Source organism: Pipra filicauda, unplaced genomic scaffold (genome assembly GCF_003945595.2).
Source record: "Pipra filicauda isolate LSUMZ 115617 unplaced genomic scaffold, ASM394559v2 scaffold16_size7369187_pilon, whole genome shotgun sequence".
Lineage (NCBI taxonomy): Eukaryota > Metazoa > Chordata > Aves > Passeriformes > Pipridae > Pipra > Pipra filicauda.
In genome coordinates this window covers 4,077,629-4,098,068 of record NW_024104207.1, presented here as the reverse complement: position 1 = coordinate 4,098,068, position 20,440 = coordinate 4,077,629, and the positions used below count along the sequence as shown (strand labels likewise).

Below are 20,440 nucleotides of genomic sequence, written 5' to 3'. Positions count from 1 at the left end.
TAAGAAGCAGCTGTTGGAGAGCAGCTGTTTCACTGCTGCCTTCACCACATCAGGCAGCAACAATCATGCTCATAAGGAGATGTAGGTCAGCTGTAACCTCAGGTCAGCCAGTCCAACCTTTTAGTGGCCTTTCAATTTAAGGTGGCAGAATGCAACAGCATGGACATGGTGTTCTAGGATGACCAGAGCCAGCAGTGATGAAGCAAACTCCTGTGGTGGCAGTTTCTTAACATTCTCCAGCCAGAGGAGTCTGCATCATCCCACCATCATCATGAATTAAACCACTTAGAAGAAATGTCCACCTGTCTTTTTCCTCAGAAACTCACCATTTATTCTTTCTTGCTGTTACCCTTCAGTACAGTGTAACTTGCTTTACTTGAATGATGTATAGACATGCGGTGTGTATGGAAAATACAACAGAATTGAGGAGCTCCAGAAGAACACATGAGGAAGAAGAAAACTCCCACAAACCATTTAGTCTGTGGCATGTCCTCCTGCTGCAGCAAGAGAAACTTGCACCTCAGGATTTATTCACTACTTGTCCAGTTATGACTAAGCCCTCTCTAGCCTTTGATTTTGTACTAGATTATTACCTGGTGTCCTTCATCACTAACACTGGACCAGAGGCAGATAGCACAGCCTGTTCCAAATGAACAATATTTCTCTGGTTGTTCTCTTGGAAAATATTCCTAGAAGGGGGGCTCAGGTAACTGATTCCTGATTATAGAGTCTGGGCAGCAGCACTTGCCCTGCCTGGCGTGCTTCCACCTAGACGTAAATAGCCCGCTCATCAGCTTATGCATGGGCATTAGGGTTGAACTTGCTGTGAGAATACGCTTCCCAGGTGACCCAGATGTCCTATGAGAAAACAAATAGTGACTGGACTACTGGAGATGCTAAAGGATAGAAGAATGCACATTATTGCTTTTAAAACATGTTAGAAAGCAGACTATTTCTATTAGGTATCTTCTTGCAAGATAGTAATGCATTGTAGTAGTCCAGAGAAAAATTCTTCCCCCTGCTTCATCAGAATTCAAGTTTTAAGAAAACTTCCTAGATAATGTTTCCATAAAAACACTTGAAAATATTTGACCTTCAAGATTTCTTGCCTGATAACCAGTTTCAGGGCAACTCAAAAGCAGTCTCTTATAATAATGAAAGAGCTAAGTAACCCCCACTTAGGTAGTTTAACCTCTAGAACTCTTCTCTGAATCATTCAGAGCAATTCCAGTAGATCACCACAAAATGAGAAGGCTTTTGCCTTTAGTTTGCAGAACCATTTGTTGACAAACAGCACGCACACACTTGACCCCCTTTCATACCTGCTTTGTCCCAGAAACCAAGTCTATTAACTTGTTTCTCAAATTTCCAGTCAGGCAACTTAATGCTGCACTTTGGTGAAGCGTGTTTGTCCAAGACTCATTACCAGCCTTGCGTTGTTCTAGGCAGTATCTAAATTCACTCAGGACAAAGTCAACTGATAGAGAAGATGAAATTTCTCACCTTTGACCCAAACTGAGCAACATATTTTAAAACCGTACTGGTAGTCGTTATCACTGTGGGTAGGACACAAGAACATTTTACAGAAACAGCATTTGTAGTAACATACCCCAAAAGAAGGGAGCCATGACACATTACTATTAGCCTGCAATGGCAACTGCAGAGCCTTTCTTTCCAGATAAAAGGAATCTTGGCATTAGAATAACTTCCTTGTAAAAACATGTGAGCAGAGGTGCTGTTTTTCCACAGCTGGTCCAGAACTGCTCAATTGTTTGGACAACAGATCTATTTTAGGACATTTGTATATTAGACACAGAACTTGCCTATAGCTTGAGTTCCCCTCTCCCTACCTTAACAGGCTATACTATTCACTAAATTCCCCAGGTCAAATCCCACATTTGTTTTCTATTTGTTGTTCATATGAACAATTTAGAAGTAAAAGAAGACATTAGGGAAAAAAAACAAACCACATTTAACAATACCCACAATCCTTCCTTCTCCTTTACTCTTATCTGTCACAGTAGGAAAGACAAATGAGGAAACTGATGTGAACAATCATAAGGGAAATATCTCTCAAAAGTGCTTCATGATATGAGAGACCCTTTGTGGTGCAAATCTTGTCCTCATCTTAAAAACATATGACAGTAGAAATACTTCTGGGTAGTCCCATCCCTACAGATGTCAAATCTCACTGGAAACAATGATAGATGCTGCCGTTTTAGGATGGAAGTATGGAAAATTAACATGGCAAATCAAGATTTAGAATCAGTATTTGTAAAATTTTTCACAGAAGTGCAACAAAAGTGAAACTGTTTTAAAAATAGGTTGGAAAAGCAGAATTTGATGCAATCTGTATTCACCAGCACCTGTTTTTACAGGGAAATTTAAGAAGGAAAAGCATTAAATCAGAAAGGCTCTATTAAACCAGACTGTTACCAGATATACAGAAGAACCCACTGGTAAGTAGCACAAAATGGCCAGGCTTAATGAAAATTTAAAATTCAGTAACAATTTATTTAGAGTAGGCAAGAACAAAACTATTTACATTAAACTTCTGTAGTGGCATTATTTTAAAAAATACAAGATGTTTAAAAAGAGTTAAGAAAGCAGCAAGTAATGAGGCAAACCGCACAAACCAGGCTGATACAGCCATTGAAAATGACAGCAGCAAGATATAAAACAATTTTGCTTAAAAACTATGCTAAAACAATTTTATGTTTAAGCAAACATATTTACAGTTTTACAGGTGAGGTATCAAGCTATTTAATGTTTAACCCGTTAAATACTTTAGTGCAACAAGAGAACTATTAATGTTTCAGAAAGCTTATCTAGAAAACATTCCTAACTTTTCATGGCACGATGACTTTAGTACTCAACTGACTGGCCTCTTAGGTACTAACCACCAAGCTGACTGGCTTCCAAAAGGAGTAAAATAAAGACTGTCAACTAATGTAACATTTTAATCCTAATTTGACCTGTAAAGGACTGGAAATTTAACTGAAAAAATCATGAAGGGTTTTATGGCATGTCCAGGAACAGTCTTTACCAATATTGCTAAGAGCTTTTACTTACTAGTGTCAGGATATGGGGGTCAGTAACGGTTTAAATTCCATTTCAGAACAGGCACACAGGAATGTAACCACAGCTAAGCAAACTCTGAGCAAAGTAACTTTCAAGCAATGTTTTCAGCCCTGATTTATCTTTTTGAGACAGCTTTCTGCTGTTTCATGCAAGACAAGAATCAAGGTGTTCATTTATTTTAGATTCCAAAACCTCAGTTTCACAGACAGGACAACTGACATTTTTATCCTGCCTCACAGGATTGCTAGAACTTGCAGAGGACTGTGTAAATTCAGCTTTGGTTTTCATAGTTGTATTTATACTTGAAGTGACACCAGTACCCCCTTTTTTAATGAAATACTTTTCAAAGGCAGTTTTGTCTTCCATTTTTGGCCATCGCTGTGGTGTATTAATACATTCTAAGCTTTTTTTCTCAGATGCAACCTGAGCTGTTGTTGTCTGCTCCAGACAAATTTGTTTGGGTGGCCGGTTGGGAGACGGCAGAGCCCTCTTGTTATTTGCAGAGCCTCGGCTTGATTTTAATTCCCTAACATGAGCCATTCTAGCAGGCAATCCACTATCATTCTCGTAATCTTCTGTGTTAGCAACAGAGAGTTCAGGAAACTCATGCTTTAAAGTTAAGTTGATCTTCTCACTGCCATCATCGGTATGAAGCGGAAAGGTGCCACTATAGGGTAATTTTTCAAATTTTATCTCATTTTTAGGGATTGGTCTTGTCCTTACTGCTGAATGATGCTGTGAACCATGTGCTTCACTGTTTCCAATGCTGCTGCTGGCATTTGTGTCTTTTTCTGAAAGTACACTGTCTCCTCCTCCAAGCCGGTAACCCATTCCACTAAAAGGCATCAGATCTTGAGTACCATGCATTTGTGTCTTGCCTGCAAAATAAGATTAAAAAAAAAAAATTAGTAACTTTTCCGTTTAAAAATCATGGGCTTAATATTTGACATGCTTCATACAAAACCTCTGCTACCTGAAAACAGTGCATCAAACAAAACTTTTTACAGACAATTCAGTTGAGAAGGAGCCTAGAAATGCACAAAACCCCCAGGTCCTATTCTTTGCTAGATAACAGTAAAATCTAAACAAAGCTTATGTAGTGGTTGGTCCAAAAATGTTCCAAGAAAACATTTGGAAAAAATCAGTTTGGAAAAGGAAAAGAAATAATAAAATACCTTTGTTCTTTGACTTGAAATGTGGAAGTTTTGCTGTCTCAGTTTTATGCTTTGATTTCTTGGAGAACTTCTCTGGCTCTTTCACTTTTGTGAATGTGCCTCCACATGTCTTTTGATGGTCATCCCACCAGAGGTCGTGTGCAGAGGGTGCTCTGTTCATTGAGCGCTTCACATACCCAAAATAAGGTCCTCTGTTTTGACAGGGGCCATTGCATCGCCACCAGTGCTGGCGGTACACATCAACCTCATCATAAAAGTTATGATAAATCTAAGTAAAAAAACAGAACAAAACAATAAAACGGTCATTCAGAAAGTTTCTATTTTTATATCAGTAGCTTACAATATTTTTTTAAAAATCCATTACCGGTCCATTTTTTCCACTACTGCTGTGATTTTTACATTACCAGTTAAAAGAGTTGGAGCCAGGTAAAATTTGATCACCATTTAGCTACCATTAAAACAAAGCTTAAAAAAAAAAAGGACAAGATGTGTAGGAATATGTCCTGGCTATCTTGTTTGAACTGCAATAAAATCACTTTGGAAGTCTATCTACAATTTCACCCTGAGCAACGAACTGTTTAGAATGCATTGCAAACCATACCAGTATTCTCCCTTCAGCTACTACCTTAACTGATCTTATCAGACACATTATTTTAAAGTATCACCGACATAAGTATCATTAGCTTCTACTGATATAAAATAACTATAACTAAAATACACTGTTCTTCCACAAATACTACTCCGAACATGGAGCTATTCCATCCCTGCTATCATTAAGCTGTTTCGAGTTTACCACAAAAGCTTGAAGAAAAATACTTACAGAGAGTATACTTGAAAATTATACAACTAACAACTCACCACATCTTCCTCAACCTGTTCCCACCATTGTCCCCAACAAAATAACTATGGAACTGGCACACACTTGGAAGCAAATTTGTACTGGTACCAACTGTTGAGTGTCTGGCAAGAACAAGCATATTACTCATACCACACTGGGCAACTAAAACACCAAATCAGGAAGAAGGCTCTATTAAATCAGGTTAAGAGGATTATGCTTACTGTGACATGGGCTCCAGTCAAGCGATTAATGCGACGCATGTGTTTGCAGAACTCTGGTCCATGAGATTCACGATCTTTGTAGTTATGAGTAACAAAGAGCAAGGCATGGATCATTTCATGCAACAGTGTCTGAAATTATGCAAATCATTAGATATTTATGGACAAGCCATTATGTATAGTTTCAAAATTAAGCTGCAAGTATTTTAGTCCTCTACATTGATTGCGACACCGATCTTATCTTTGAGCGTTCACATGTTCAGTGTGGGTCAGAAAAACATAATACTTTGACCTATAAAACCAAATTCCCATACTATCAAAACATACTGGAGAAAATTTCTACAATAAGTGACATTCCAAAAAGAAGAAATAATCCTCAAACTTAAGTCATAAATTATTCCCTCTACAATCCAAAAAAAGAGCCACTTGTGAGAAAGCTGAAACTCTAAAGCATTTCTGCTCATTAGGCAAATCTGAATGTTCAGTCAGCTCAAAGAAGCAGTTCTGACAGAGGCACAACAAGCAACACAAAGTCATATTCTATATCCATATTTTCTGCTGTTGGCCCTTTCAAAAGTACAGTCCATGTTTGTTTGAACACTGAAGGATAATTTAGGAGTTAAAAACTTGGGGTCTTTTTTTCTCTTTATAAAGTCAGTAAAATAAACAAGTGACTTTAGACTCCTACTTGAAGTTGTCCATCTAGAAACATAAAACTAAAGACTACCATGATATTGCAACACAAGCCACACAAACATAACAGTAAAGCCATCACTATTTTATGATCTATAAGTTACTGTCTGTAAGAATCTCACTAAGAAATGTAAAATGTTCATATGGAGCAAGGCGGGGGGGAGGCACAATAAATTTTATGTGCAGATTCATGACCAATCTTCAAATACCTCAACGAGATCCTTCCTTGGTCTTAACTTTAGTAGTGGCTCACTCAGACGAATGGAACACAATCCACTTTTTTCATGATATGTACAGATACCAGCAGAGCTGAAAAGAGAGGCAGGAAGAAAATACAAAAATCTACTTGTTTCTGTAGTACATGAAAAAAATGGAGAATTTAAGTTAAAATACCATCCCCTTCCAACACACGCTAGGTCACTCAGAATATGAAAAAACCAGCAAAGAAAAAAACCCGACAAGTACCTTAGAGTAGAAAAACCTGTTTAGGAGGCAGAGGACTGTTTCCTTTGGAACTCATGATGGAGTGAAATGCACTAAATGGAGGCTAGAGATTCACAGCGGCAAACACTGACTTAACTGCTGGTTGCTTCAATTTCACTCCTCACCCTCCCTAAATTTTTGACTCATACTAAACCATCACTTCTGTGTGCTAATCCATCAGAAAACACTTGCTTTTTATTTGTTTTTTTCTTTTTTGTGTTACTGAGTTAGTCCTCTACCAGTTCAATATCCAACGACTTTCAAGTGTCTAAAGAATAGCGCAACCAGCAGAGGATATGACAGAGCAGAACTCCAGCCACCAGCAAGTGCACCTTCTGCAGAACTGCACCCCGCACCTCAAAGCTTTCTGGTTTTGTTTAGTCTCAGATTCTTGTATGTTCCCCTTCCTAGTCTATTCTAAGTTTTGCTGATATACCATTTTTCGTTCATATTTGCCTCTCTGCTGTGCTGTAGAACTATCGCAAACACTGAGAACCAGAGCAACAACACGAGTACGTGAGGTTTCCACAAGTGTCAAGTGATTCCTTCCAGTTTAACATCTCTCCGGGCTTGCCCGCACCCCGGGTAAAGCCACTGATGGCTGCCAGGGACGACAGACGAAAGGCAAACCAGACAATGACAGCGACCCATCCATGTCCTGCTGTGCCAGCTATACCAGGGATGCGGGACATTCAAGTATCTGGGAAGAGAAGCACCGCGCGCCTACGGCGGCACAAGTAGGAGCAGCACGCAGTGACAAATGACAGCTCCTCCTCCCTTCCCCGAGACTCCCAGCCATGCTGCTCGAGGGGTGACGGCCTCTTCCCACAGCTCTGATCCCCCACCGGCAGCTGCCGGGGCCCGTCGGAGGTACGGCGGGCAGCTCCCGACACACAGCGGCGTCACCGTACCACCACCCGCCCCCCGGTGCTGCACCTGGTCATGCGGGGGCTCCAGGACACCGTGACAGCCTCCAGCTTCCTCCAGAAGAGCGTCTGGTTGAAGTGCACGAACAGGCCGTGCACGTCGGGGCTGGGGTCCAGCAGCTCCCACGCCTCGTCCACCACCGACATCGGGCGGGGGGACGCGCGGTACGGCGGGACATCGGCGCGCTTTGCTGCTGCTGCTGCTGCCGCCGCCTCCTCCGCTGCCGCTGCCTTATCCTCCTCTTCCCACTCCCTCTGGAGCTTGAGCGCAAACAAGAAATCCTCATCCTCCATCTCGGGCATAACTTCCGCCATGCTGATAAGTCATGCGCCGGGAAACGGCGGCGTTCCGGCGCAGGCGCAGCAGCGATCCATGGAATGCCGCCCCGTCCTTCCCCAATGCGCACGCGCCGGGATCCCCCCATCGACCCCGTCCGAGGGCGGTGCGTCCCCACGCGTCACCCTCGGCGGCCGCTCCCACTGGCCGGGCCGGGCCGTGCTGGGCCGTGCTGCGCGGCGCAGGCGCGGCGCTCTCCCCGGCGGTGGCGGTGGCGGCGGCGGCGGCGGCGGCGAGGCGGGTGCCGGGCGGCGGGAGTGGCGGGAGCGGCGGGACCATGGCGCTGTCGCTGGGCGAGGGCGGCGGCGGCGGGAGCCGGCTGCGGCGGCAGCTGGAGTCGGGCGGCTTCGCGGCGGGGGAGTACGTGAAGCAGCTGTCGCAGCAGTCGGACGGCGACCGGGACCTGCAGGAGCACCGGCAGCGCATCCAGGCGCTGAGCGAGGAGACCGCGCAGAGCCTGAAGCGCAACGTGTACCAGAACTACCGGCAGTTCATCGAGACGGCGCGGGAGATCAGCTACCTGGAGAGCGAGATGTACCAGCTCAGCCACATCCTCACCGAGCAGAAGGGCATCATGGAGGCCGTCACCCAGGCCCTGCTCCTCCAGGCCGACCGCGACGACCCCGCGCTGGGCGCCCGCCGCGCCGCCGCCGCCGACCCCTTCCTGCCGCTGTCGGCCAAGGATGCGGCGGCCAGCGAGGAGGGGCGGCAGCGCACCCTCACCACCCTCCTGGAGAAGGTGGAGGGCTGCCGCGACCTCCTGCCTGAGAGCCCTGGCAAGTACCTGGTGTACAACGGGGACCTGGTGGAGTACGACGCGGACCACATGGCGCAGATCCAGCGGGTCCATGCCTTCCTCATGAACGACTGCCTGCTCGTGGCCACCGCGCTGCCCAACCGGCGCGGTGCCTACCGCTACGACGCCCTGTACTCCCTCGACGGGCTGGCTGTGGTCAACGTCAAGGACAACCCGCCCATGAAGGACATGTTCAAGCTGCTCATGTTCCCTGAGAGCCGCATCTTTCAGGCTGAAAACGCCAAGATCAAGAAGGAGTGGCTGGAGGTGCTGGAGGAGACCAAGCGCAACCGGGCCCTCAGCGAGAAGCGGCGCCTGGAGCAGGAGGCCCTGCCCCGGCCTGCCCCAACACCCCCCGAATCCACCAACCCCTTTGATGAGGATGAGGAGGAAGAGGAGGAGGAGGAGCCCTCTGCTGAGGAGGAGGTTGTAGACCTCTCACTTGAGTGGATCCAGGAGCTGCCTGAGGACCTGGATGTCTGCATTGCGCAGCGGGACTTCGAGGGGGCAGTGGACCTCTTGGATAAACTCAATGAGTACCTGGGGGACAAGCCTGTGAGCCAGCCCGTGAAGGAGCTGCGGGCCAAGGTCGACGAGCGGGTCCGGCAGCTCACAGACGTGCTCGTGTTCGAGCTGTCTCCAGACCGGTCGCTGCGAGGAGGGCCACGGGCCACCCGCCGAGCTGTGTCCCAGCTCATTCGCCTGGGACAGTCCACCAAGGCCTGTGAGCTCTTCCTGAAGAACCGGGCAGCCGCGGTGCAGACGGCCATCCGACAGCTGCGCATCGAGGGTGCCACGCTGCTCTACATCCACAAGCTCTGCCACGTCTTCTTCACCAGCCTTCTAGAGACGGCCAGAGAGTTTGAGACGGACTTCGCTGGCAACAACGGCTGCTACTCGGCCTTCGTTGTCTGGGCCCGCTCTTCCATGAGGATGTTTGTCGATGCCTTCAGTAAGCAAGTATTTGATAGCAAAGAGAGTTTGTCAACTGCGGCAGAGTGCGTCAAGGTAAGAGGATCCAAAGAGGGTGGTGGGACACGAAAGTCAAAACAAAGGCTGCAAAGCTTTAAATCATCTTTTCTAACCCGAGTTTAGCTATTGACTCTTAAGCAGGTCTCCAGAGATGTTTCCTGCGTTGAAAGGTTAATATTCATTTGAGGTTAGTTTGGTTTTTTTCAATTTAACAGAGGAAAGCGTTAAGATTAAAAATACACAGCAAGAAAAACCTTGCCTTTATTGGAAATGCAAAATGTGTTTATTCTTAATTTGCCTTTAACCAGTAGGAGATCCTAAAGTTTAGATGAGTTATATTTGAATTATAAGTACATCAAGACTTTCTGTTTGTTTTCCAAGGGTGTCCTGGCCTACATTTCCATATTTTTTGGCAAGACTAACTTTTTCAGGTTACGGGTGTGTGAGCGGGTTATAATGTAATTGTGCAGAGTATTTTTGCAGCCAGGGTTTATCTTTCAGTTATTACTTTCTCATTAATAAGGAGATTCTAAAAGCATTAGAAACATGCAAAGTATGAATAACACTTCTCACTTTTCTGACAATGATAAATTTGATAAACTGGTAAGACATAAAAGGGGCCTGCACACTAATAACATCCTTTGCTTTTCATTAATACCCAAGGTAGCTAAAGAGCACTGCAAGCAGCTTAGCGAGATTGGACTGGATCTCACCTTTATCATTCATGCCCTTCTGGTGAAGGATATCAAAGGCGCTTTACAGAGCTACAAGGATATCATCATTGAGGCCACCAAGCACCGCAACTCTGAGGAGATGTGGAGAAAGATGAACCTAATGACTCCAGAGGCACTGGGGAAGCTCAGGGAAGAGATGAGGAGCTGTGGGGTGGGCAATTTTGACCAATACACAGGTGATGACTGCTGGGTCAACCTTAGTTATACTGTAGTAGCTTTCACTAAGCAGACTATGGCCTTCTTGGAGGAAGCTTTAAAGCTTTACTTTCCAGAGCTGCATATGGTTCTTTTGGAGAGTCTCGTGGAAATCATCCTGGTGGCCGTCCAGCATGTTGATTACAGTTTACGGTGTGAACAGGACCCTGAGAAAAAGGCATTCATTAGGCAGAACGCCTCTTTCCTGTATGAAACTGTCCTTCCTGTTGTGGAAAAAAGATTTGAGGAAGGAGTTGGAAAGCCAGCCAAGCAGCTACAGGATCTGAGAAATGCTTCAAGATTGATGCGTGTAAATCCGGAAAGTACCACCTCTGTGGTGTGAAGTGGTCCTGTGGACAGGGTGTGGAAGCACTTACTGAAAATGTTGTACATTGAATATATGAACTCAATGGGTTTTTTTTGAGTCCCTGAAAAATGCAGAACTGTTAGCTGCTGCATTGCAGAAGCTGAAGATTTAGAATCAATGCCTGCAAGCATGCAATGCTTTACTTGGTGGATGGGGGCTGGGAAAGTGAGAAGGTTGAGGTCACATGTCCTCGGATGGCATATCCTGTAAGAAGGGTTTTTGTAGTGTTTGTGATTTGGGAAATAACTGTAATACACAATTTTTGGCTAATTGTCTGTGAAAGTCTTAAATATATGTACAGCATATGACAGGAAAAGATCAATTCTCATCATGTCACTGTAGGAATTCTTTAAGGCAGAGTTCTGGTAGGAGGGGAAGTGCTGGAGCACTCCCAGTGCGTGGTATTCGGTGAGGCATATCCACCATCCAGATGTGACTCAGCACTGCAGATAAATGACATGAGTTTGCACAGTGTGATTTGTGTGGTAACAATGCAGACTTTTCCATTTTTGTAATATTCAGATTATCTTCATTTCAGAGGCAGATCTAAATTAAAAATGTTTTCAGTATAAGTTTTGGTGTTTGGGTGAAGGGGCTTCTTCTTTTAATGAGCTGGCCTGTCAGCTTAAATTGCAGCTCTCTGAAAACAAACCTGCTGTCAGAACCATTTGTTCCCTTCAAGAGGAGTGAGAATAAACTGCTTCCCTTACTCTCTGTGTTCCTCTTCCATGTTTTCTCATGGATTTCATTGGGGTCACGTCCATTGAATGAAGTGTGCACTGTTTCTTGAGGTGCTGTCATAAATGCATTATGGGCCTTTGTCTGCTGATAGAAACCAGAGTGAAGAGGCCTAAATGTTCCCGAGACTTGCAAGGCAGGGAGAGAGTCTGAAGGTACTGTTTTGTTTGGAAGAGACAGAATGTTAGTTTTGCTGTACAGAAGCAGCACCTGATGAAGAGACTGTGTTGAGGCTTTTGGTAAATGATGTGAACTCCAAAATACAGTGTCTCCTGCAAATGCTATCGTTTCCTGTAATACAGCAATAACCAGTGAGAACTGCCTTTTTTGCAGAAATCACAAGAATTTGGTTGGGAACTCTGATGTTAATGGGGGAAGTTTATACAAATGCTTGTATGTTTGGATTGAATGGTGGTGGCTGTCTGGTGCAGTATATGTCTGTGAAAATAAAATAAGCCAAGTCTTGTGTCAAGGCTGGCTTTAGAAAGCTGTCAGCATCAACTTCTGAGCTGGGTAAACTTCTTCCCCTTTGGTACAAACTTTCTTATTTGTGAGAAAATCATGTTACAGCTAAATAACCTTGTACTAGTCCCTCAGTAAGTGTTCTTTACTGTAATAATTGAGTATCCTGTTCCTCTAGCACTTTTGAATTAAAGCTTTTGCAATTTGTATTGTGTTAATGAAAGCCCTGTGACTGCCCGAACAAACAACAGATGTCACTAGTAAAACATTCTACATAACTGCTTATACTGGAGCTTCTTCATTTCTGCCTATTTTCACAGTGCTAGTTCAATGCAGTTTTCACTTCAGTGGCTGGTTTTTGTTCTCTTGCTCTTTAAATGCCTTTTGAACTGTCAGATTTTGCAAAGCATCCTACTGCCGCTGCTCACTTGCTTTTCAGTGTGTGGGCCTTTTGCTAGCAAATCATGGAAGTCATACAAAATGTTTCTAAAGGGTAACTTAACTCATTGCTTCAGCTGAAACTGACTGAAACCCACTGAAATAGCTCTAGTTTTGTTTTAAAGGACAGGGACAGTGAGAGTTAGAACTTATGTGAACATGTTATGTCCAAGAGAAAGCCCCATGGGTTATTTCACTAGTGAACTATTTTTGATACCATAACCTAGTGAAGTATAGCAAAGTGATACGATCCCTGTCATCTGTTGAAAGTGGGCCAAGATAGCAACCTGGCTCTTAATATGAGAAATACTTTCAAGTGGATTATAAGTCTCTGTGGTGATGGGTGTTTTGGAGGAGAGGGAGAGGGAATGGCTTTTTTTTTTTTAAGAACACAGGTATATTTCATTATTTTCTTTACAGCAGAAGAAAGCAGAATAAATACAGATGAGCCTTTGTCTGTGTATGTGTGTGTGTGTAAGAGAAGGGTAAGATCTGGGACTCAAGACTGATTATGGCAATGCTTGAGGATTCTACATAAGAAGCTGAATTATAGCTTCCTGATTCCCAGCATTGGCATAAGATTGAATAGGAAAAGAGCCCTATTCATGCTTCTATTTCAAGCTGGTGCTTACTCTCATCAGAGGACAAAATGCAGAATGTAATTCTGCCATGTGCTCTGTTATGCCTCTGTCACTGAGCCCTTCATCAATCTATAGCACACAGAGCCTACTGTTTTGTCTTTGCTGTCATCCATGGAGCAGTGGGCTTACACTGATGTTGGTTTTAATGGATCAGGGAATCTAGCATTTCATTTGGGTCATCATATATTCTGTTCTTGTGCCTGTCGCAATTCAAACACACCTGTGGATTTGTATAAACTGCACTAGGTAGCATTGATATTTTGTAACTTGTGGATCTATTGAAGTCATAGTAAAAGAAAAACAATAATATGAAGAAATGGTGTGCAATTAAATGAAACATGCTTTGTTAGTTCAGTTAACAGAAAAAAATTACGATAACAGTTTTGTTGATTTGAGAAAGAACTAGGTTGTTGAGGTATTTTTTCTTTACACACTGGCATATAAAATCTGGTTTCCTTTAGCTGCTGTGAAAAAATTGTGATGTGTAAAATGAAGATTTTTTTTTTTAATTCAGATGAACTTATGTAAGGATTTAATGCAATAACTTTTCTGAACAATGAAGACCATGTATTAAAACTTCTAGCCATATGACAGTGGTGGTGTGTTTCTGTTTTTATTACATCATCATCAGAAAGAGGACAGTTCACAGTTGGAGTCCACTTAATAAATTTCCAGTGAAGTCAAAGAGCTTCAGATCAGTCCTTTGTGAGGGAGATGTAGGTGGCAGCCAAGTGATGAAAGCCAGGTGATGTCACTTCAGTTACATTCTTACGAAGTCACTTGAGTGAAGTTGGAAGAAAATGTTTTCTCGACATTATATCTGATTCAAATTGAGTACAGGCTGTACTTTAGTCTAATGGGACTTCTGGTGTGTGAGGTATTATCAACACCAAGGCAGTGTAACCCTTTAGGGTCTGTTACCTTCCAGACATTATTTTGTGGCTGGAGTCAATCCATACTTAACTTGAATGCTGAATGTGCAGTACAACCCATCTTCTCACTAGATGGAGCTTTGTGCACTGAAATCTCAGCAAGCCGTGGACAGGCGCGGGCATTAAAGCTGTGCTGCCTTGCAGCGTGGCTTGGCATGTTTTGGTTGCATGCTGGGGGATGAAGATGCTGCAGTGAATGGTTCAGATGCTAGGCTCAGCTCTTTTTCCTTCCTTGGTAGTGCTTTACTTCTGCATTTTCTAATTCTTGTACTGTTCATTTTTTAATTCTTCACGTTTTCTTTTCCTGCTGTGTTTCTTTACCATTGGCAGGCATTCTGCAGAGTATCTCGCCTTTCTACTTTTCCTAAAGGTATGTACCAACATGTGACTTTTCTTCCGCCTGAGAAACACTCTGCTACACCTCAAGCCCCCACAGAGATGTGAAAAGTCGCTTGTCCCAGCTTCAGTTGTAAGATGTTCAGCTTAATGACTTCTCAAAGTCAAGCCTGTGTGTCCTCTTGTTGTTTTACTTCAAAATTGGATTGAAATTCCTATGAGACTTCATGCTCACAGCGCAGCTTTGCATTCCAGCACAGTAACATGGAAGGTCCCCACCACCAATCTTATAACTTATTGTGATGGTTTCAGTCTAGGCCTTCCTGGAAACCAGCTTGTAACCAGGAAGGAACTAGGAAGGTGACCAAGGTTGATTACACTTATACACTCGTTATATTCCCTCTGCTGCACAACTCGTACAATTTAATTGGGTTACCTTTTACTTAAAAATGTTAGTAGTTCTGCAGACTCTTCAGTGTATTTTCTCTGAAGAAAATCAAATCCAGGATGGGGCTTATCTGTTAAGCAGCTTTGTGAGCACAGGCTGTAGCCATATCTTTTTCCTCACACATTGAAGGATTGTGATATGAATTCAATCCCTACAAATTCTGAAAAGTAATGGAGAAACATTGCAAATTGTGGGGAAAATAGGTTTACGCTCTTTATCATTTCAAGGGAATGGATGACTGGAGTAATAGATCAGAATTTGATTGAGCCACCTTGGACACAGAGTTTTTACCTCTTGTTTATTTAGGAAACTTTGCTAATAAAGTTTTAGTGGCCTCAGCATGCCCTGTAATACAGTTCTCAACTTCAGGGTTACAAGCTGAACTAGATTCTCTGCTACAGATGTGCTCTGTTTGACACACCAGAGAGAAAGTACTAGCAAGAGGCCTGGTCTGTGCTGACCTGCGAGCAGTATTGCCCTTCCCAATGTGACTGATCAGGGCAGTTTTAAGGCAATTTCAGATCACCCTTCTGTGGCCCTGTGGTATTTATTCTCTCTCCCTCCCCATGCAGTAGCTGGATTCCTTTCGAGGGCCTGAGCATCCCACTTCCCACACAAGCAGAAGATAATACGAGAGGTTGGACAGAACCTGCTCCCCAAATTACTGGGAGTGAGCTGTGATGGGCATGGTGACCAGCGGGTTCCACAGGAACTCTGCGTTGGTGAGCATCACCTCGGCACAGGGAAAACAGGCACCCGCTGTACAGGCAAGCAGAGAGGATTGCATTCAATTTGTTCTCATAGACCAGTACAAGAGCTAAAAGCAAGTATGAAAGCTGAGAAATGAATCTCCTCACGTTATGGCAGGAGCTGGGCTCTGAGGCATTGGCTTAGATTACTCAAAATATATTTGGCCCTGCAGCTGTTGGAAATCTTGTTCAGATGTGCTAATATGTCGACATGTGATTATTGAATGTATTGCACTAGGAAGGTGAACCAGGGAGAAGAGCAGGTAATGCTAACTTCACTGCTGCTTGGGAAATCCTTGGAGATGCTTGGATTAACGACGATGTTAAGTTATTAAAGAAAAAAAAAAGCATACAGCTCATCAGCTAATTGCACCAACACACAGTTCTTTCTCTGTCCTTCCAGAAAGCTGATCTGGATAAAATTAAAATGCTCATGAAGGTGAGAGAGTTAGTCAAATTCTTTGTGATATGAGGCATGTGAATCTAAACACCTGCAGACTTGGGCAAAATTAAGATCTGAATTCAAACACCCCCCCAACCTGCCTATAGAGTGACGGAAAACTTTGCCTCAAACTTTTCCACACTTCTGGTCTTTGAGTTCCCTGAGTTTTCAGTCATTCTTACTGCTCCTAAAAATCACAATTCATAGACTACAGTCTGTGCCAGTCTGATTCGTTCAGACTAATGTGTTTTGCTTTGTTTTGTTTTAATTATAGCTTTATAGTACTGTTGCAGTCTGGGGATTCCTATTATGTTCATTTTCAGTTCTTCAGACCCAGTATTCACAATAGGAAGGGGCCTAGCTCCCAGCCCCAGCTCCTGCAGGATGGGGTTGTCAGGAGAGTACTTAAAGCTCTGCAGAGAATCCTTCCTTCCTCAGGACTCAGTGAATTTTTGTCTCAAAATGCAGGTCTCTGATAAGCAGCTCCCATTCTGCTGTTTTTCCGCCTCACTAACAATTGGCAAGATTGTTTGTTTTCCCACTCCAAAATATAACTTCTACAACAGAGGTGCCAGATTGGCTTTGTGGAGGAAGGAGGCCAAACTGCATGTTGGGTTCGTCTGTGTATGTCTTAACATAATTCAGGCTCTAAACCTCCCTGCTTGCTCTCACCAATGACAGTGTCACTCGGGAGGAGGGGGACTGGGAGGGTTGCAAGAAAAGATCTTTGTGCCTCTGACCTAAGCACACACTGGAGAGCATGGTATGTCCCCCTGAATTTGAGAGTCCCTGTAGTCAGAGGTAATCAGAGGCTAAAGTGCTTTTCATGAGTGGAGCATCAGTAAATTTCTTTCAAATTTAGCAAAACCAACAGGCAAAGCAGTGATGGAGGGGCAACACTAGAGCAATGGCAGTGCATGAGCAAAAAAGTGTGTGCTTCTAGGACACCTCAACTGTAGTGTGACAAATTGTTTTCCCAAACAAAGCCTGCCTCTTCTTCAGTGGGAGCAGTAGGCTCCATAAGTCACCACTGCTGCAACTTTCCAGAAGACAGCAACAATAGAGTTGGACATGCTAAAATGAAGTTGCTTCATCTGACTGGCTGTAATATGTGACCCCATGTTAGGGTGGAAGAAATGCCCTTGGGAAAACAACAATACTTAGTGAAAGGTGCACAGCGAGGCCAGATCAGCTGCCGTTCTGAGATGTGGCACCAGTGCTGCCTCGTATAGTCCTGGGCTCCCGCCACACACTATCCTCCCTCACTACCCAACCCCAGAACTTCCCACAGTGAGCATTTTCTTCCTGCTGTCCACTGGCCTGAAATAGGTCTCCTCCCTCCCAGTGGGATTAAACCCCATCTTGTTTTCTTGGTGACAAGTGATGTGTGTAGTGAGCAGAAGGCCCCTGTGCCACCACCACCCGCCATCTTCACACCAGATAGCCCCTCTCCTGGTGTGCCTGTAATCAGTCACAACTTTTTGTTGTCCCTTGAAGTTTATTACCATTTAAATAGCCTTTCAGCCTGAGACTTCCTGGGGTTTCTGCCTCTGCTGCCTCCTGCTCTGTAAAATTAATGCCAGTAAGATTGTGTCCTCACAGGAAAATGGTAAGGATTTTAAACCCACACAAGTCCTTTTGTGGCCCTTTAGCTTTGAGTGGAGCACTTTCTATGTACTTGACTTGCGGATGCTTAGACAGGAAAGTGTTTATTTCCAACCAAAAATTACAGCACTGAATCCTGCTGTCTGGGGCAATGTTTTTGACTACCGTGGGCAAATTCCATATTTAACTCAGTATGTGTTTTTAGGCCTTGAAGATTTAAGGGCCAGACTGCAAATGCCTTTAATCAGGAAGCAATTAATAGCACAAATTTCCTCCTTGCAGCCAGTGTAACACTCAAACAGGTAATACTCCTTTGAGGCGATGGCTCATGCCTGTTCACTACTTTTATTATTGTATATCTCTGCTAATTAGTTCCAGTTGGATAGTAGGCCAGGTTGCTACAGGGGGTTCAGATAAAAGGTACAATAAGTTAAGGCAATCTAAAGATAGCTTTAATAAGAAAATCAAATGGTTTGCTTTCCTGTTAAGCTTTTTTTTTTTTTTAATTACTATTATTTTTCCTAAAGAAAACTCACAAGCAGAATTGATGCTTTTAATGGAAATTGGGTTACCCAGGTTCACAAGGGTTATTACAGGTACCTTGCTGTGGAGGACACTCGACTGGAGCTTTTTCCAGAGCACCACGATGCTCACCCAAGACCAATCCCAAGTAGGAAACACCTAGTTTGTCTCTTTTGCACCCACCTTCGTGCCCAGGATCACAGTCCTGCTTCTCTCTCAAAAATGGTGCTCACCTTCACTTGGAGAGAAGTGTATGGGGAGCTGGGGGGATGTTTGGAGCTCACTGACAAGTCCCTGGGGCAGTGCATACATGATGTTTCACAGAACAGGAGGGTAAGGCCTCAGCTGCCCCTCTGCCCCACGTTCAGGTCAGGGCCGTTGCTCCACCTGCTATTGCTAACACCAACCCTGTTCACTCCTTCAAACACAAGCCTCACATCCTTCCTGTCCAACATGATGGTGAGAAAGAACAAACTCCCTCATTATGCTGTTATTATAATTTACTAGCAGAAACCTTCCTCTCTGCACACACAACTCTTCATGTTTGACTGTTATAATTGTATTTTCAGAGTTATAAATAACACATTAGCCTGGTTTATGTGTTCATGCAAATCAGGCTATAAAATGGAAGATGAATGAAATTAACTGTCTCCAGAATTCACATTCCTGTCACTTATTCAATTATTTGATCAACATAATTGCTCAGAGCAAGAGCTAATTGGAAAATGACATGCATTTACCCTCTCTATTGAGGAGGAGAGGCTTATCGGGTATTTTACTGCAGGCATTTTCATTACTTCCAATATTCTGGAAGAAACAAGGCTTTAAAAAGAGCCAGGCCCAAACACACAAAGCTTGTTTGCTAGCCAGATGCTTTCCCATCCTTAAAATAGCTCCAGTATTTTGCTGTGCAAGGGTTTGAACATGTCTGTACTGCAGCACATACAAGTACCTTGGCACACATATATGGGAGCTGCAAGCCAAGCTTGCCTCCAGGATTCTGCAGCACTAAATGTGTTCTTGCTCTGTATATCTGTATTCATGCTATATGTGTTTGGTTCTTTCTATGACTGGCTCCCATCCCGAGGTGCTGATGCAGAAAATATTGTTTGGCCAAGGCAGAAGAGCCTCTCAGGAGTAGGAAAGGCAGAAAGTGATTTTTTTTGGTGCTCCTGATGTAGAAAAGACTGTAATTCCCCACCTCACCAGCTCAAACCCTGCATTAAGGCCACAGTTTGAAACACTGATACCTTGGGAATGATTTTTTTTTGTCCCTTGCCTTGCTCAGATGTTCTGGTTAACATTGTGAGTCTGTACGCACACACACACCCTCCCTGACACATCTGTGCACTTTTTTATTAAATTAAAGTCTAAGAAGTGGATGCCAGAGCAGAGGGGTGGGGATGGAAAGAATCAGGAGGTAGGAGACTCAGATCCTAAATTGGTTCCTCTCTCCATTATTAGCTCTAGCATTGTTTGGGGTTGGAATATTTAATTTGTTTAAATAAGAGACAAGCAAGCAATTTTCCAGGCTGCATGAAGGGGAGGAAGATCATCTATCAACACCAACAGTTTGCAACCTATTGTCTGCAGGCCCTAAGGGTTATCTGCAGGGGAAGGGAACTAAGGAAATCAACCCCATTGTCAGTTGCCTTAAGTTTGTGACAGATGGACTGCACCTGTGTTGGAAAATACTGGGGTCTGCAAATTAAAATTGGGTAGAACCCAGCGTGTTTTCCTCCTGCTGTTTGTGAGCAGTTCAAGTATCAAGTTTTGCTTGCTTCAAAAAAACCCTCCAAAAGTGGTCCATGGAGCATGTGAGAGCTGAGAAACATGCTGTGCCAGGTCTCACCCTCTGAGGTCTAGCTGTGCTGCCAGCACTGCACAAGTGGCACAGGAAACCTCCAGAAATGAGTGCAGCAGAGCCTGTTTGTACTTATACCAGGACATGCCTGATAGTGGAGGTGTTTTAGGGTAGGAAGCAAAAGTAGCCACTAAGGAAATGAAAAATATCCTCACTATGGGTGGCTCGGGAGCTTGCAGTGTATATGTCCTGGCTGTCCCTGGGGGAAGGAGAGTTATGTCCATTATGTACTTGTAAGCACAATTTTGTCATGCTGCTTAGTGGGGATGCTGTGCAGTTTGGACCTGAGGGGTGCTGAGGACACTGGGTCCCATGCCTGCTCACAGCTCTGCACTGCAGACGGCTACAGCAAGCTGCAAACAAGGATGATGCCAAGATTCAGTGTCCTGTGAGTGACTTCAACCAGTGGACAACTAGCCTCAGTGTGAAGCTGTGATCTCTAAGCTGT

The 20,440-nt window shown here is 43.9% G+C and overlaps 2 protein-coding genes across 2 annotated transcripts; one reads left to right on the top strand and one right to left on the bottom strand.

The window, feature by feature from the left end:
- Window positions 1-2,487: 2,487 nt before the first annotated feature.
- Window positions 2,488-7,829, bottom strand: SPRTN (SprT-like N-terminal domain). Its single transcript, XM_027721353.2, has 5 exons — window positions 7,425-7,829; window positions 6,215-6,314; window positions 5,316-5,444; window positions 4,257-4,524; window positions 2,488-3,959 (listed from the first exon to the last, which is right to left on the bottom strand). The coding sequence occupies exons 1-5, from the start codon at window positions 7,727-7,729 to the stop codon at window positions 3,226-3,228; spliced, it is 1,536 nt and encodes a 511-aa protein (XP_027577154.2). The 5' UTR covers window positions 7,730-7,829; the 3' UTR covers window positions 2,488-3,225.
- Window positions 7,830-8,016: 187 nt separating this feature from the next.
- Window positions 8,017-13,682, top strand: EXOC8 (exocyst complex component 8). Its single transcript, XM_027721394.2, has 2 exons — window positions 8,017-9,555; window positions 10,183-13,682. Exons 1-2 carry the CDS (start codon window positions 8,029-8,031, stop codon window positions 10,789-10,791), a joined length of 2,136 nt encoding a protein of 711 aa, XP_027577195.1. The 5' UTR covers window positions 8,017-8,028; the 3' UTR covers window positions 10,792-13,682.
- The last annotated feature ends 6,758 nt before the right edge of the window (window positions 13,683-20,440 follow it).